The 15,930-nt window shown below is 39.7% G+C and overlaps 1 protein-coding gene across 1 annotated transcript in view; it reads left to right on the forward strand.

Annotated features, from left to right (window-relative positions):
* grik4 (glutamate receptor, ionotropic, kainate 4) overlaps window positions 1-15,930 on the forward strand; it is a 308,564-nt gene that overhangs the window by 183,153 nt on the left and 109,481 nt on the right. The window contains exons 5-6 of the mRNA XM_041814181.1: window positions 5,355-5,520; window positions 11,550-11,728. Of these exons, the coding sequence (XP_041670115.1) occupies window positions 5,355-5,520; window positions 11,550-11,728 (345 nt within the window). The remainder of the gene's footprint in view (window positions 1-5,354; window positions 5,521-11,549; window positions 11,729-15,930) is intronic.

A 15,930-nucleotide genomic window follows, 5' to 3' on the forward strand; every position in this document is an offset into this window, starting at 1 on the left:
ATCTCGACTTTTATATTCCATACGTTAACCATAACAATCTCTTGTTTGACTCACACTAGAGGGATTTGTATGTAATGATTCTGACTGAAGACCCGGCTGGCTTTATTTTAATCACTTGTGCCTGATCAACAGCACATGTGCAGTATTAGATATGATTCTGCTCTATTATGTGTTGTTTTTTAGTTTGATCTGAGAATCTTAGTTTGCTGTTAATAATTTACTACTTACAGATAACACTTTTAGATAAATATGTCTAACTTCAGGGTTGAGATACTGATTTGAGGGTGTTTGATGATCTTATCACTGATTTAAGTTGTTTCAGAAAATGCTTCCTCTTCTCAACACGATCTCACAAACTTTAGGATTACAGTCACTGTCTTTAATGTCAATAACTTTGTACAGCTAAACAGATTTGAGTGCATTGACACTGTTATTTGGAAAAAGTAGCTTAAATTCCCCTGCCTTTTGCTCATTTTGGCATCTGAATATTTATCCATCACTGCCTCCCACCTCACCTCCACTTCCCAGCATCCCAGCACTTTCACTGCCCAGCAATGGAGAAATGGAGAGACTCTGCTACCCAGAGCCAAAGAACTGCCAGCTGTCCTGTCTGCTCACTTGTGGGTGGCTTGACTGGCACACGCCCTGTGTTACAGTCAACTCAGCCAGAACTCTGTTACCCAAAGCTTGTTGCCTCTGCCGACTCTCATTCAAAATTCCTGTTTCTATTCTCTCTTTGTCTTCTATTTATTTATTTATCCCTGAAAGCAGCCCAGCTGACTCCTCGCCCTGTAAAGCTGCTGTAGTCTTCCCCTCTTCCTGTGGCGGTTCAGCACAAGTCCCCTGTTCTTGTGGAGCTTCAGCATGGTTGCAACAGACTCCCCTTCCTACTGCTGAACAATAGAGCCCTCTTTGTGCCAGTGAGCCTCAGCCTTCTCTTTCTGCTGCTGCTGAGCTTCACTTTTCTCCTGTGGAGGTGTTTTAGCTGCTCCCGGCTTTCTTTGGCTCATATGTGTGTCAGTGCCTAAGCTTTTGACCTTCTGTTCAGTGATAACATCTCAAACCTCCTATGTGGTACATCCTGGTCCTCCATTTCTGGGTCCTGCCTTGGTCCTCTTCCAGATCCCCAGTTACAACCATTATAATATCAACCCAGGTTGGAAAAAAGTGTACTTAGTTGATTAAAAGTGCTCTTTAAGATCACAAAGTAAGTTTGTAGTACTCTTGGCATATTTACTTTGGCTGTAAGGCTGTGTGTGTAAAAATATGAAAAAAAGTTAGCATGTTATATTTTTTCAGTATGTATTTATCAACATCAAATTAGTTTTATTCTTACACAAGGTGCCTTAAAAATACATACCTCTGTACATACCACTCAAAAGTGTATTTGAATATTTATGTAATAAAAAAAGAACTGGATTTGGTTCAAAGAAGTGGATTTGGCTCAGTTCTTACTGAAGATGACTTCACCCATTTCTGTGGGGGTGTGGACATCCCTACTCCTACTTAAGAGGACATTAAAACCTCAGATACAGCTGTTAAGCTAGATGGTTTATTAAAAGTGGTCAAAGCTTAAAATAAGGGCTGTACCCCAGATATAGTTGGTATACTGGCAAATCTCTTCTTAGCAGTGTGGGATATTCAAGGACCAATATGGTTTGAAACACAAAATTATGCAATTAAAAAGGGCAGCTCCATAGATACCTAAACATGGCCTTTATCACAGTACTACCAAAAACAGGAAAGGACCCCTTGATTTACCACATACTGGCTAATCTCATTGATAAATATAGAACTGCAGATATTTTCCAAGGTCTTTTCCATTAGGTTTAGCAGTGGTTTTGAGAATAATTTGCCTTGACTAATTTAGGCTTTGTTAAGGAGTGTTTAGCCTCTGCTAATATCCTCAATCCTTACACAAACTGAATGCAACCTATAAAATCTCACCTGCCTGTGGCCTGTTTTTTGTAGATGCTGGAGAGGCATTTGATCCTCGGGAATTCTCATTTCTTTAGTGAGTACTAAAAAATATTACGTTTTGAGACAAACTTATTGATGCGGTTAAAACACTGCTCTCCACTCCTTCAGCAAGGGTTTGTGAGGCATTTATTTGATATAAAACGGAGCATGTGGCAAAGGTATCTTTGTCTCCTTTCATTATTTTTAATTTATCCATCAAACCTCTAACACAACTTGTTAGGAACTGTTCTGAAAGGTACCCTATTACAACAGGTTCAACATCTCATTCAATATCACTCTATACAGATGACACATGAATTTAAATTGCTGATACTACACAAACTCTCTTCTATTTAAAAATGCTGGAGGAATTTGGGTATCTTGATGACACATGAATTTCTGTCATAACAGTCTAGGGTGAAATATTTGTCATTAACTCTGTTCATCCTCACTTGTTAAAATAGCTCAGGAATTAATCAAATCACAGAAACAGAGAGAAATAACTCAGATCAAAGACTGTTTCACTCAGCTTGAACAAGAGACTCACTTGAAATGTTTCAAGGCTTTGTCTCCTGTAGCTTGAGTGTCTGAAGCTCAGTCGCACAGTGCAGAGCACTGGTCCGTGCCACACTCTGTGCACACAGCACAGCTCACATGCACGTACTGGTTCACTGCTGAGCAGGCTGACAGGATGTCAGCTTTATCAAATCGTATTGTTGGTGGGGCCAATTAGACTATGGCGGTAAAAATTTGACAGTGGCAGAGCTCCATGGTGTAGGTAATTGATGAGACATCCTGTTATTATCAGTTAATTGTTCTTGAAGTTCTTTCCATTTATCTGTAAGACCAGTCCATATAGAGGCCCCACAAGCCTCAGGCTCAGTTTTTTTAAATTTTAATTTTCTTTCAACTTTTAACAGTTGAACCAAACAAAATTGCTTCACCTTTAGTCATAACCCTGCTGTGAATTACACCTGGCTTTAGTGCCGATGTAATACAGAATAAGGCTGATGATGGTAATAATAACAAAAGTTTTTTTATCAAACAACAACTTTAGAGTTCCTCATTAAAATGATATCACTTGCTCTGCCTTGAACATGGCTTTGGTTTTGGTTTTGTTCTTTTTTTATTTCAGAATGACTGTTTCTGATGTTGAAGTATTGAGAAAGATGAACAAATCACAGGCTTCTCTTCAAAACTCCCCTCACCGACAGAGCGGAAAACTGATCCCCAGATCTTCCATTTGGTATGGTGACATATCAGAAAAGATAGTGAACACCAAATTGCCCCCAAAATCAAGGTGTGTGTCCAAGGCTTAGAAAACTCCCTGATGTTAAGGTTGGCACCTTATGAAACTTCAGCCTTCAGTGACTGAATGTCAGAGTGAAAGGATGGATGTGAAAATGGAGAAAAACATTTTAACACTATCAATGATTATAAGACTGGAAGTGCTATGTAGATTAAGATCTTCGCACAGCTCTCCTACACCAACCACTGTGTCTATAATATTTTTATTTATTAATTTCTGCACCTTTCATTGCATGTTGTTGTTGTGGTATACTGTATTTAAAGAGTGCATGGAGATTGTTCTGTATCCAGTAACTTGGAAATAGAATCTCTCAGATCATAATAACCATTAAGACATTATTTCGGTCTGTTTTGTCAGATATTTGTTGTTATTGATAATTGTTGTACTTGTTATGTACAATGTAATACTAGCCTAAGATGTAACAGATTTTGCAACTTCCTGTTCGTGATATACTGTTTTTTTTTTTTTTTTAAACTGTTCCCAGATGTAGGTCTAGTATCCAAAATTAATATAAATAATGTTTTTTGCAAATTTGAGAGCATGCTGAAGTTGATTTGTTTTATTTTAATGGACACGTTGCCCCCTGTGTACCTGCCTTGTGAAGTAGATGAGCAAAGTATTGTTTCTGTTTTATACCATTCAAGTAACCCTGAGTAAAGAACACTTGTTTTTTCCCAATGATAATCCCAAAGAAAGCCATGTATTAGTGTTGCAGTACTCAAGACTGGTCTTGGTCTCAGGACCACATTGTGAAGGTCTTGGTCTTGTCTCGGACTCGAAAGCATTTTTACTCGGTCTTGTCTCGGTCTCGGACTGGCCGGACTCAGGATTTTGCATCAAGACTTGTCGAGACTAGTACTGATCTGCTATTCTTCGACTTCATCAATGTGTTTATAATGACCAGCACTTGCTAACCCCCCTTTTTTTTTCCTAGACTGGGCATATAATATCGTTTTCAGTTGGACTGTCCCTGATTATTTAATGTTGTAATTTGACTTAAAATAGCTGCCGTTTGCTCACTGATTGTTCTGCCTCCTTGGAAATCTTTTTGAGGGCCTTATGTGTCAGACACCTGCAAAAACTCAGACATCAGTCCATCTTATTTCTAGTAAGAAAAACCTATGAACATTTACTTTAGGCCTCATTCATCTGACGAATCTAGATAAACATCTCATTTTCAGATTTTTCAAATAATTCCTGACTTGTCATTGACTTTTAAATACATACAAGGATTTAATTTTTACAAGAAGTTAGTTAAAAAAAAATTCAGATTTGAGATTTTGCATGATGTACTTTGGCAGACAGGTTGTTTATATCCATCAGATTTATTAAAAAGAAAACTAAAATCAAAGAGAGAATGCTCTTTAACCGTTCAACCTTGGCATGCTTTTTAAAAATTGATTTTTATGGCCTTGGTCTTGGTCTTGACTCAGTCTCAGCTTGTCTTGGTCTCGGTCTCAATTCCCAAAAGTCTTGGTCTTGTCTTCATCTTGGTGCACTCTGGTCTCGGGCAAGTTTTGGTCTTGGATAGTGTGGTCTTGAGTACAACACTACCACTTATCATCCCAACAACATATCATGTTCATGCCTGTGTTGTACCAAAGTCCCAAATGAAACACACAGCTGAGCTGCTTCCTATCCCATTGAGCTGGGGAAGCAGATGTTTTGTAACAGTGAGTAAGGAGGTGTTTGCTGGGAGGTTTCTTTAACAAGGGCTTGTGTATGTGGGTAGAACAGAAATAAGTTTTTATATCCTTACTTGTACTTAACATGAGCTTCAATGCCTCAGTCACAGAAAAATCAGTGTATTCTGATTATGCACATTACCACAGACCCCTGGGCTATCCTTGCTTGCAATACATCATAGCAGATTAAACTTTTCCTACAGAGCTGTTTTCCTCATCTGCCTGTCTGCTGACATGGAACTATTTTTATTCTGCAGTTCAAACTGATATGTTGTGTTGTTTTTGTTTTTATTATGGTTGTCCTGTATGCAGAAATCTGCTGCTCTTTGAACATAAATGTAAAAATTGATTGTGAATGATTTCAGTGCAACAGATAGTCTAACATCAGCATCTCTCTGCAGGTACCGTACGTCAAGGTGGCTCCAGAGGACATTCTCAAGGTTCAGTTTCCCCGATTCACCACGCTTGATCTGCGACCAACCAACACGGACATCAGCCTGGCTGTGGCCGGCCTTCTCACCTTCTTTAACAGCACCACCGCCTGCCTCATCTGTGCACAGGCTGACTGTGAGTGCAGCGTTCACACCCAAAATACACAATAACAAACACCAGGGGAGGATGCTCACATGCCTGCCCTACATCTGCCAACAAAGCGCAAACATTTTTGTTTAGTGTCTGGTATCCTTTAACACGTGTTAGCACACATAAGCTTCTCGCACACCGACTGTGTTCAGACAACAGATGCAGAGCTTATCAACATCTCACCTTGTGACACGCTCTCTTCTGAAGCAGCTGCTGCACTCCACTGCAAAAAATCCCTCACAGTTCCTTCACCTGATGTCTGCAGCCCAAAATAAATAACATATACTGTGTTCTTTTTTTTTCCTTTATAAAGTCAACACCTTTCTTTTATTTTTTACAAAAAAGAGACACAGCAAGTACCACTGTCATTCAAAAACTGTTCTCAACCTTCCATCTTTGTATTATTTCTGCAAAGCTCTATTTACACTCTGTAAACACAGCTTGCCATGATAGAAAACATCGTTTAGACCAATTAAAGAGTGAGGTTTGGAGTTTGCAGCTGTTCCCACTGAAAATCTGACCACACAAGTCAAAGGCATCTTTAAATTCTAAAGATACTTGACTGGATGACCTTAAAAAACCTTGAAAATCTCTTCAAGTGAAGTTATTTTTATAAATAAAGAGGAAGATTAAATCAGGGCTTGTTCCCACCCTCTTATAACCCAACAAGCTGTAATTACAACTCCCCAGACAAAGGCAGCATGACCCTGAGTGTCACCTGCTAACCTTTTTCCTAATCAAAGGACAACTTTGAAGGAAGAAAATAGACTTTAGACACCAACAGTGTGTCAGACAGACCAGAGATGGCAAAAAAGAACACTCTGAACCACTGACCCCACATATCATGGTTCTCAGTTCTTCATCCTTTCAACTCCTGTTCTGACTCTGTCTCGGGCAGCACTTTGGAGTATTTTCTCTTTGTGACCTTCAAGATGAGTTTATTTTTCTCAAAAATCAATGAATTTTGTGTTTAACTTTGTGTCCCACACCCATTTCATGTATCATGAAAAAAAATGCTTTGTAGTTCTTTCTCTAGGTCATTACTAGGCATTTTAGCCATTTATTCAACTAGGGACTTAGATCCTTTTCTTATTTTTTCCACAGAGAGTTAATTAATATGACTGCAGAGAACAGTGATATCACAGTCAACCTTTTTGGAACCCTCATATTTTAATATTTGTAAGTTTGGTGAAAAGAAGCTCATTTAAACATTAATTTTCTTCTTCTCTCTAGTTATGTTTAGTGAGGGGGCTGATGGCAAGGCGCTGTTATTGTGTCACTGTGTTAAGAGAAGCCTGAAAACTAAATTAAATCATATGAAAAGAAATGACGGTAGATGAGACGTAGATAGAAAGCACCAAGAAGAGCCTAAAATGAGAGGAGAGGAGAGGATGCTATTCAGCAGATGTGTGTGAAGAAAAATATGGTGATTTAGTTGAGGGGAAGCAGAGAGGGGAAACCACAGATGAATTATACATCATTTGCTACAAGAGGGAGACAGTCCAGGAAATGACGTGGCTGTATTGATCACAACCTCTCATGTAACTCTCTTTCATTTAACAGAAAATGCAGCAAATGGCAGCATGCCTGGATTCGTGTGCATTTGTATTAATGTGTGTGTATGTGAAGGTGTGTGTTTAGCAGTAGCATCAACTGAAACCTATTCAACCTTGGCTCCGGCTCTCTCAGCCCCGCCTCTCCTCGTCAGCTCACACAGTCAGCTGGCCAGTTTGCAGAATGCTGTCCATGGGTCGTCCTCATGTGCCAGCCTCATTAATCACCCGAGCCAGTGACAGCCTAATAGAGCGTGGCCAATTCATGAATATTTTCCCGCCATGGCTGAGGAGGCAAAAGTGGAGGTGGAGCTGTGCCCAAAGGCATAGGGCACACCAGGACGCACATTAATCTAGCTAACCTCCGATTCTGATGGCAGTGTGCAGTTTGTAACTATCAACCTGAGTATCATACATGTGGTACACATTTTTGATGGTGCAGCTGTAGTTTTATGTTGGCTAAAAGAGACACAAATGTACACAAAGAATTCCTCACATATACTTGGTGCAAACCACAGGCAGTGTGCTACAGCAGTGCTCTTTTATTAGTGAGTCAAGGGGTGCATTTTTCAATACGGCGAAACAGAACATTGGCTATGCTCTGAAATCCTACAGGAGCTGCAGAACAGGTTCAGTGTTTCTAACTTTAACACAACTGCAGGCTTCAAAGTCACACCTAGCATCTTTTCCTCCAGAGAGTACGGCTTGCCATTTAAGATCAATGCAATGTCCCTTTGCAGTTCTGTTACTCTTCTTGCTTATTTGCACAGCGTGCCTTGTGGTTTATAACGTAGTAATGGTGATGATTGCCTGCCAGTATCATTACATTAATTACAGTTCTCTATTGCGCACAGTTTGTCAGGACTAGTCTGCTGCCTCTTGTTTCACACTCACTTTGTGGGGGATTGCCATCACTAACCTGTAATCACAGTTGAGAGGTGAAAAAGACATCTCATTGGCTTGAGAACAGGAAAGCATACACAGGTGTTAGAATAACAGATATAGTGATAGCAAAGGAAAGTCTGTATATCTTTGATGACTGTAATATTACTGCTGCAGCTAACGACACCAGTGTTGACAATAGATGTAGGTAGTCAAGTTGATGAATGTGTACAGTTTGTAATTATTTTCTAGACTTAAACTTAGAGTTTATCACCTATTATGGAAGGTGTTGTTGGAGTTTTAATGTGATTTGAGTCTGATGTCGAATTAGATCCAGGAGTGAGCAGCGAGCAGTCCATTAGTGTTCCTTCCACGGTTCCAGCAAGTAAAACGTCTTGTGGCAGCAAGATTCAGCTTTAGGACGAGATCGGGGCTCATTTAGTCCTTCTGAGGCAAAGGGAGAGTTCTGTCCTTCAGATACCAGTGGACTTTCTGCAGCACTCCTGTCTAAATGACGACAAAGGAAGGAAAGAAACTCTTCCTCAACCATTGTTGGACCCCAGGAGGAATAGCCAATGCTTTTGCTTGTGCTAATGGGGATGAGAAAAAAAGACTGTCCTAAACTCAAGCTAAAGCTGGGAACACATAGCAATGGTGGAAGACAACTGGTCTGCTGCTTGCATGGCAGTGGAGTGGCCCTGTTGGGGGGGGTCATGCTTGCTTTTGATGCCTGTGGACCCAACGCAGAATCTCCTCAGGCCTCCTCCTACCAGAGCGGAGAATGTGTCCTACTGTAAGGGCTCCTGAGATAATGAGTGTCTCACGTTCACTGAAAATTCCCTCCAAAGGTACTGCAACTCAGGCTTCAACACTGCAATGTAGGCAAAGTCTTTGTTTCATGAAATCCACCACATGACTGATTCCCAACAGTGTCACGTAGGACTTAGCAATTTTTCAACCATGGTGAGATAAGTACCCAAAAACATATGAGGTAATACCTTTGTTTTTATATACATATACAAATTTATGTATGTGATTATTTGTTTCCATTATTTTACTCTGGCCTCACAAAATTAACACTGAATTCCAAATTTACTTTGTGTAAACTGTTACCCAGTTAACACTTGACATCCTCCTTATCCCCCCGACAAACACTCACTGGCTGCAGGCCTACCTTTGCTCTCAGTTTGCACAGGCTGTCTGCCTTCTCTTTTTGTCTCTGCCTTTTAAGTGGTATTTTTTAACTTTCCAAAGTTATGATTTTATTCAACATGAACACATTTTTAGGACACCCAAGCGTGAGCAAGAAGCTTCTTTTGATGCCACTTTTGAGCGGCGGTTTCATCATTTTTTTGCGCATGTTGTGTTGGACAATTGGACATAAATTAGCATGATGAAATAATATATGTTTGACAAAAGTGTATTGAGGTGTAAGTCAGAGCTATATCCCATCTGTTAAAATAAAGGTGGCAGGGTTCATGACTTATTGCAGCCAGTCAGCAGGGGGAGCTCTGCATTTTTTTGGCTTCACAACTGGCTGTTGCTCCATCCCTCTTAATACAAAGTCTATAATCTTTTTTATGACACTTAGAGGCTCCAATGCAAGCCATAAAAACTGTAAAACAAGTCCTTCCTCTCTGTTCAGGGCTACATAGAGACTCAGTATAATACACTACTTTCATCTAGGCTGTTGGATTTGTGTTAAAAGCTACAGCTGTGGGCAAAAGTTTTATTATAGATTCTGAATCACTGACGCCTTTCAAGGAATTCCCATTCAGTTGTTAATAGCAGGTTTATGTTTTAAACTGCCTCTGCATAGTGAGGTATTTGCTATTAAGTTCTTAGCACGTTCGTTCGTGTGGACACTCTCCAGTGACCCTTTAGTGACACCTTGAAAGGAAAATGAGTGGTTGCCTGGTTCTTGAATGCCAGCCACCTTCATATCTGTCCTTGTCCTAGAGACACTGTCAGGGCCATGTGTGGATGCTTGTGAGGGAGAATGGTCTCACAAACAAACAAGATTATATTCCAGATCCATTTTGATATAATGCACACAAATGACAAAAACACTTCAAAATCTTGTAAAAGAGAATGCGTGTTTTCTTCACAGGACATGTTTTTCCGACTTTCTCTGTACTGGGACTGACACGAGTCAAACCACAGAATAGTACATTTTTCATTCAGCTGTATGTTTGTTATTTGATTGAAGCAGGTTCAGCTGAGCAAACAGTGAGGGAACAACATGGCTGCTTGTGTTAAAAAGACTCACTTCCCTTTGAATTCTATGCAGCTTGAACACTACAGAGAATATGAGCTTTTCCTTAGTGTGTCACTCCATTCATGTGTTTGAATGTGTGTATGGTTTTAAGCAAGCCACATCTAGTGTACACACAGTATAATGTCAGAACCTTGATGATGTGAAATTGTATGCGAAGCTACAGCATGTGGATGCAGGAGGCAGATGAGCAGGGCAGTCTTAGCCAAAGCTATTTCAAGCTCATCAAAGTAATTCTGCATTAAGCTACAGAGGAAGCTGATCTGACAGGTTTGGAGACATGGATGGGCAAGGAAGCCGCAGCCAAGAGTGAAGTCTCCTGAGTGCAGAGAGCTAGGTAGAGGAAAAACAACTCTATGATATACTGCCATTCAGACAGATTGAAAGACAGGCAGAAGCTGAGACATAATTGCAAGAAGCTATTAGACATGATGCTGGCGACTGTGATGCTGCTGGAGCTTTTGTTAATGGCCTGTGGAAAAGCTTAAAGAGTCAGCTTGATAACTTGAAATGGCTATCCTAAAATTAGTCTCTGTGTGATAGATCAACTGCTTTCCTTTCACCACAGTAAAAATCACAAAAGTCTGTTGGGGCCAAAGTCTAAAGTGCCATTTTATTATTTTATAATCAGAAAAGCATGTGGCTCAGCTAAAGCATGTCCTTGTCCAATAAGTTGCATCCTTCTCAGAAGACTCTCCTTGCCAAGAAATGGTATTTGAATGTAATAAGATCTGCCAAATAGCCAGTGTGAGACTAACATTGCTTTCACAGCTACACACCTTGGCCCCCTACACTGAAATCATTCAGGTGGTTGTTTTTAACTTCTACATGTAGACCAAGCCAACATAAACTGTCCAGTTCTGCCAGTATATGGATGCAAAGTGAGTGCTATAGCTTCAGGGAGCATTTTAAAGAAGTCTGCTCTGCTTTAATTAGGAAAAATCCCAATTACCCTAGAGGAGTCATTCATACGGTCACAGAGAAGGAGAAAAGTTTGCTGAAATGTCCCTTTGTGTGTGATGGCTTTAAAATAAATTCAGTAAAGATATATAGCTGGCTTGTTCTGAATGACCAATGCTTCTTTGTTGTAACATGTAGAATTCAAACCAAACAGTAGGCATGTTTTTGCACGTAAAGATGATGTACTGTATGCTTATAAATTTCATATGTGCATGACTTTTTTAACTCAGGTTTTTCTTAACTTGAAAAACGATTAACACGAAGCTTCATATCATTGAAAGAGTCCTGGTTTTGTTATAAGAAACCCTCTAATGTGTGTGTGTGTGTGTGTATCTCACCGGCAGGCTTATTGAACCTAGAGCAGCTCCTCCGGCAGTTCCTCATCTCAAAGGAGACTCTGTCAGTGCGCATGCTTGATGACAGTCAAGACCCAACCCCGCTCCTGAAGGAGATCCGAGATGACAAAACAGCCACCATTATAGTTGATGCCAACGCCACCATGTCACATGTCATTCTCGAACGGGTAAGTAGGGTTGAAGTCATGTTATACCAAGGTCTTTTTCAATCTGAGAACTCAGCTTTACTCAAGGTCTCCCATCCTAGCTTGCTTTATTCTGATGAAATGTTCCAAAGAGCCACATTTTTATGATTTTCATGCATTTCAGAAGGAAAAGTATGTGAAAAATGCCAGTAGCAAAAAGTGTTAAAAGCTTAGATGTTCAGGTTAAGAAAGTTGCTTCCTCCAAGAAAGGTAACATGTACAAAGACAATGTGTGGCAGCTTCAACAAAAATTAAATTTCTTCATTTGCAAAATAATTTCATTGTATTATACAGTAAAGTTCCTCAATTTTACAATTATCTGTTTTGTTCATTTCATTTATACCACAGTGTTCTTCCTACTTTTCTTTTGAAAATAAAACTAAAGCCCTACACAGGACTCTTTTTTTAATACCACTCCCACCGGATTTCCAACCATTACAGCTCTCTCCCGTCGGCATCCTGCATGGATTCTGACAATCCATGTCAAATTGTCAAAATAACAGATAGTGTATTTAATTAAAGGCAATATAAATATTTTCACTTAAGCACCACCCAGATTGGGTTTCCCTGTCTGAATGGAGGTTAACTCTTAAGAAAACAACCACAACACTCACATCCTCATCATGTGTAATGTTGCCACACAAGGATATAAAAAGCAGTTGCGAGTCTCAGTCTGATCTAGCTCCTGTTTATGACTAAGTAATAACAATGTCGAAGAATTATATTCCAACCTTATTTACATATCATTTATTTTAAAGTCATACAGAGATGAAATTGTTTCCTGATCTCTGGAAAGTTTGTGCGTCATAAAAACTGCAGCACTCTCTATTTATGCCGTGCAGTTTTAAAAGCTCCTGATGCTTAATGCATGAAGGCCAGTATGCAAGGAAAGGGTTTTTTTTTCCCCAAATAACTGCATATAAGATCAACGTCTGTGCACACCGGTCCATACTGTATGTGCGGTGACAGGCCAACAACTATTTCCTTTCACTACATTGACAAAAAGTCTTAATGGGAGATAGCAGAGCCTGTAGTCAACAGCCTAGAGGTGCAGAAAGAAGCAGCTATATTTATAAAGCGTTACTGACCCTTAGTGGAAGCAGAGAGTGAGAGTTGACGGACACGCAGTCAAACTGCAGCGCAGCCGTGCTGGAGCAGAGACGTATCTGGTGTTTTAGGGGTAAGTCTGTACTGCATACACACTATGAGTCATCACTGACCTTGCATGCAGCCATGCTGATAGAAGACCAAATAGAACTAAATTAGTTTGGAACAATGCCTCAGTTCACCGTCTTAAAATTCAAAACACTCACCTGCCAGTTAGCATATTCATAATTTACAATAGAATAACTGAATAAACATATTTCAGGTTTCTAGGACATGTTATGTTCATTTTTCAACTGAAAAACAGGTAATAGAAGTAAATATATTCAGACACACCACATGTGATTGAGGGCTCTCTTTTACTGCCTCTGCAGGCATGCTTGATCCTGCCCAAGCAGCATCTCACAAAATGTATAAGAAATAGATTACAGATTAACAAATCTGACTGAAATATGTACATATGTATAGGATTTCAAGCAATATTTTCGTATTGTTTTAACCTCTTGAAAGGGACTATACCTTTTAAACATTTATAAACCTTTAAAGAAATTTTACAGTTGTTTTCATGACACTTTTCACAATAAAAGTGCTGTTATATCACCACAACTGTTTTCATTGCCAGTGACTTTATTTAAATCTGATCAGTTGTTTTAAATGAAATTCTAAGTATTTACTTTTAACTAATTAACTTAAGAGATAACTATTAAATTTCTCCTTACAAATAGTCTGCATCAGATACAAAAAGGAAGCGTCTTTTTCACACTCTTGATGCATTAGCCCTCTTGAATCCAAAAACAGGTTATGTGTATTTAAGCACTTTTGGCAGACAGGTTTACAGAGCCTGAGGTCATAAACATGGTCCCAAAATAAAAGGCCAATGAACCAAGCTAGTCTGGTTTAACAAACCTACTGCATCAAAATTAAATGGATGAGAGCATTAAATCTACTTGTATACCAATGATTTAGCTTCTATGAATGAGGATTCTGCATAGTTAAATGGATTGGTGTATGCAAGAAGAGAAGATGTAATAAAGGGGGGATTTTGTTTACTTTCTTGCATCTTTACATGTTTTGGATTGAAAACAAGCTGCTGTTTAAGTCAGAGAGGCAGATTTAGATCACTGATTTTTTCATGACCTTCCGGTCTTTTTCCCATCTGTTGCTTCCTATTCCTTAGATTACTTTTTTGAATAAAGATATATATAACTTGGAAAGCAATTAAGTTTGTCATGTGTGAAAAAACAATTTTCTTAGAACATTAATGAGCAATATTTCTGTCAGGAGCAACAGAATGACCTTCATGCTTACCATATATGGAACCTACCAATAATTATCATCCTTACTAGACCTTAAATACCTTTACTTCAACATAATGCAAAATCTTCTTCTTATGGAGACGTTGCTTTGCATCCATGAAGGTGATCACGAGAGCTGAGGAAGCAAGGGTGTTTTGAAAGAACATATGGCCTCCTGGTAATTAATACACACCTCATTATTTCTAGAAGACGATGGATGGATGGTTTGAACGGTGGTGACAATGACTGAAGACACAAGGGGAGAGGGAACAGAAAAGAGAGATGTTTCTCTCACATTCCATCTCTTCCCTTACTCTCTATATTATAATCTCTCTCACAGTAGTCTACAGTCTCAATCTTTCTCCTCAATCAAGTGTTCATGCTACCATCAGTGGTCATCCAGTCACCATGGCAACTGTGGCAACCCCAGGCCACAGAGCAGCAGGAGTCCACAGCAGGATGTCTCTCTTGCTCTCTTTTTGTTCGAGTTACTTGTTCTGTTTTTCTCCTTTTCTTCCTCTCCTCAACAGAAAAGCATGTAGAACAATTTCACTATGTTTTTTTTTTCCCCACCTCCCCCTGCGGTCTTGCATACAATCCCTTTAGTACTCTTTATCTTTCATACCGTTTGTCTATCATTCTGTTGAGAGGCAGTCTTGACACATATGGTGGAAAGTTGACAGTCCTGCCTCTCCTGTAGAGTGGCCAGTAACACGTCAAAGCTGGGTCCAACTTTTTTTCATTCTCAGATGATGATAAGAGCACACTGATTGTCCACAGGGACAGAATCATCTTTTCTCATGCAAGACACCCCTCCTTATTTGTCTATTTACATCGAACATCAAACCTTCGTCAGACAAAGGCCTCCCTCTCTGAGGTTTTAGTATCAAGAGGGGTTTAGGTCAGCTGTGTTAGCACTCTGAATGTAATCTTGTTCAGTCAGGCCTTCATTGTTGTATGCAGCTGTACAGGACCAGAGTGGGAAAGACAGTGAGTCGAGTGTATGGGGACCAAGCAGTGTGTGCTCTGGCAAAAGGCTGCCATAGAAGAACAAGAGATGAAGAAGTGAGGGCAGGGAATCTGGTTTTAGATTTGGTGAAGGGGGAACTGAAAGAGTATTTTTCATCAACAAATTGTTTTGTTTGTTTCTTCTGAATGGGATGTGGGAAACAAATAAATGCACATCCAATTTTCATGTCAGTTAACTAGTAAAGTGTCACAGGTGGCATTATACCAAGAGGAAGTGTTCTGAAAAATGAATTGCTCAAAATATATTGTTGAAGGAAAAAATCCCACTAGCTAACTTTCCTAATGTGTGCAATACCAGGTTCATGCATTACAATGGAAAACTTGCTTGCAAGGTATCTTCAGTGTTCACTCTGGATTGTCAGGGCTGCTAAGGTGGTTCACTTCCTACCAAAGTAGAGAAGTATAGTAGCAAGTGCAGAACATTTAATCTGCTCTTGAACCGGTTAGGTTCAGAATGAGAAATTAACCTGTATGAAGCAATGACCACTAACCAATCAGATTTCTTGATCATGGAGCTTTGTGAGCTGTGAGTTCAGCAGAGGTGAGGAGGATGAAAGACAGAAAAACACTGTGGGCCATCGTATTCTTGGTGCAGCAAAGGCGTCTTTCCTAGTTCCCCCATGATGCAGTCTTGATTTCTATGCGCACCCTTAACTTGCTTGACTACTGGGGTGTGACAGTTGTGATCTCGTGCCCAAGATCTCGCAAGATCAAAACGTCACAAGATATCTCATCAAGGTGAAATTATCTCAGGGT

This window comes from Cheilinus undulatus, linkage group 2, assembly GCF_018320785.1.
Source record: "Cheilinus undulatus linkage group 2, ASM1832078v1, whole genome shotgun sequence".
Taxonomy (NCBI): domain Eukaryota; kingdom Metazoa; phylum Chordata; class Actinopteri; order Labriformes; family Labridae; genus Cheilinus; species Cheilinus undulatus.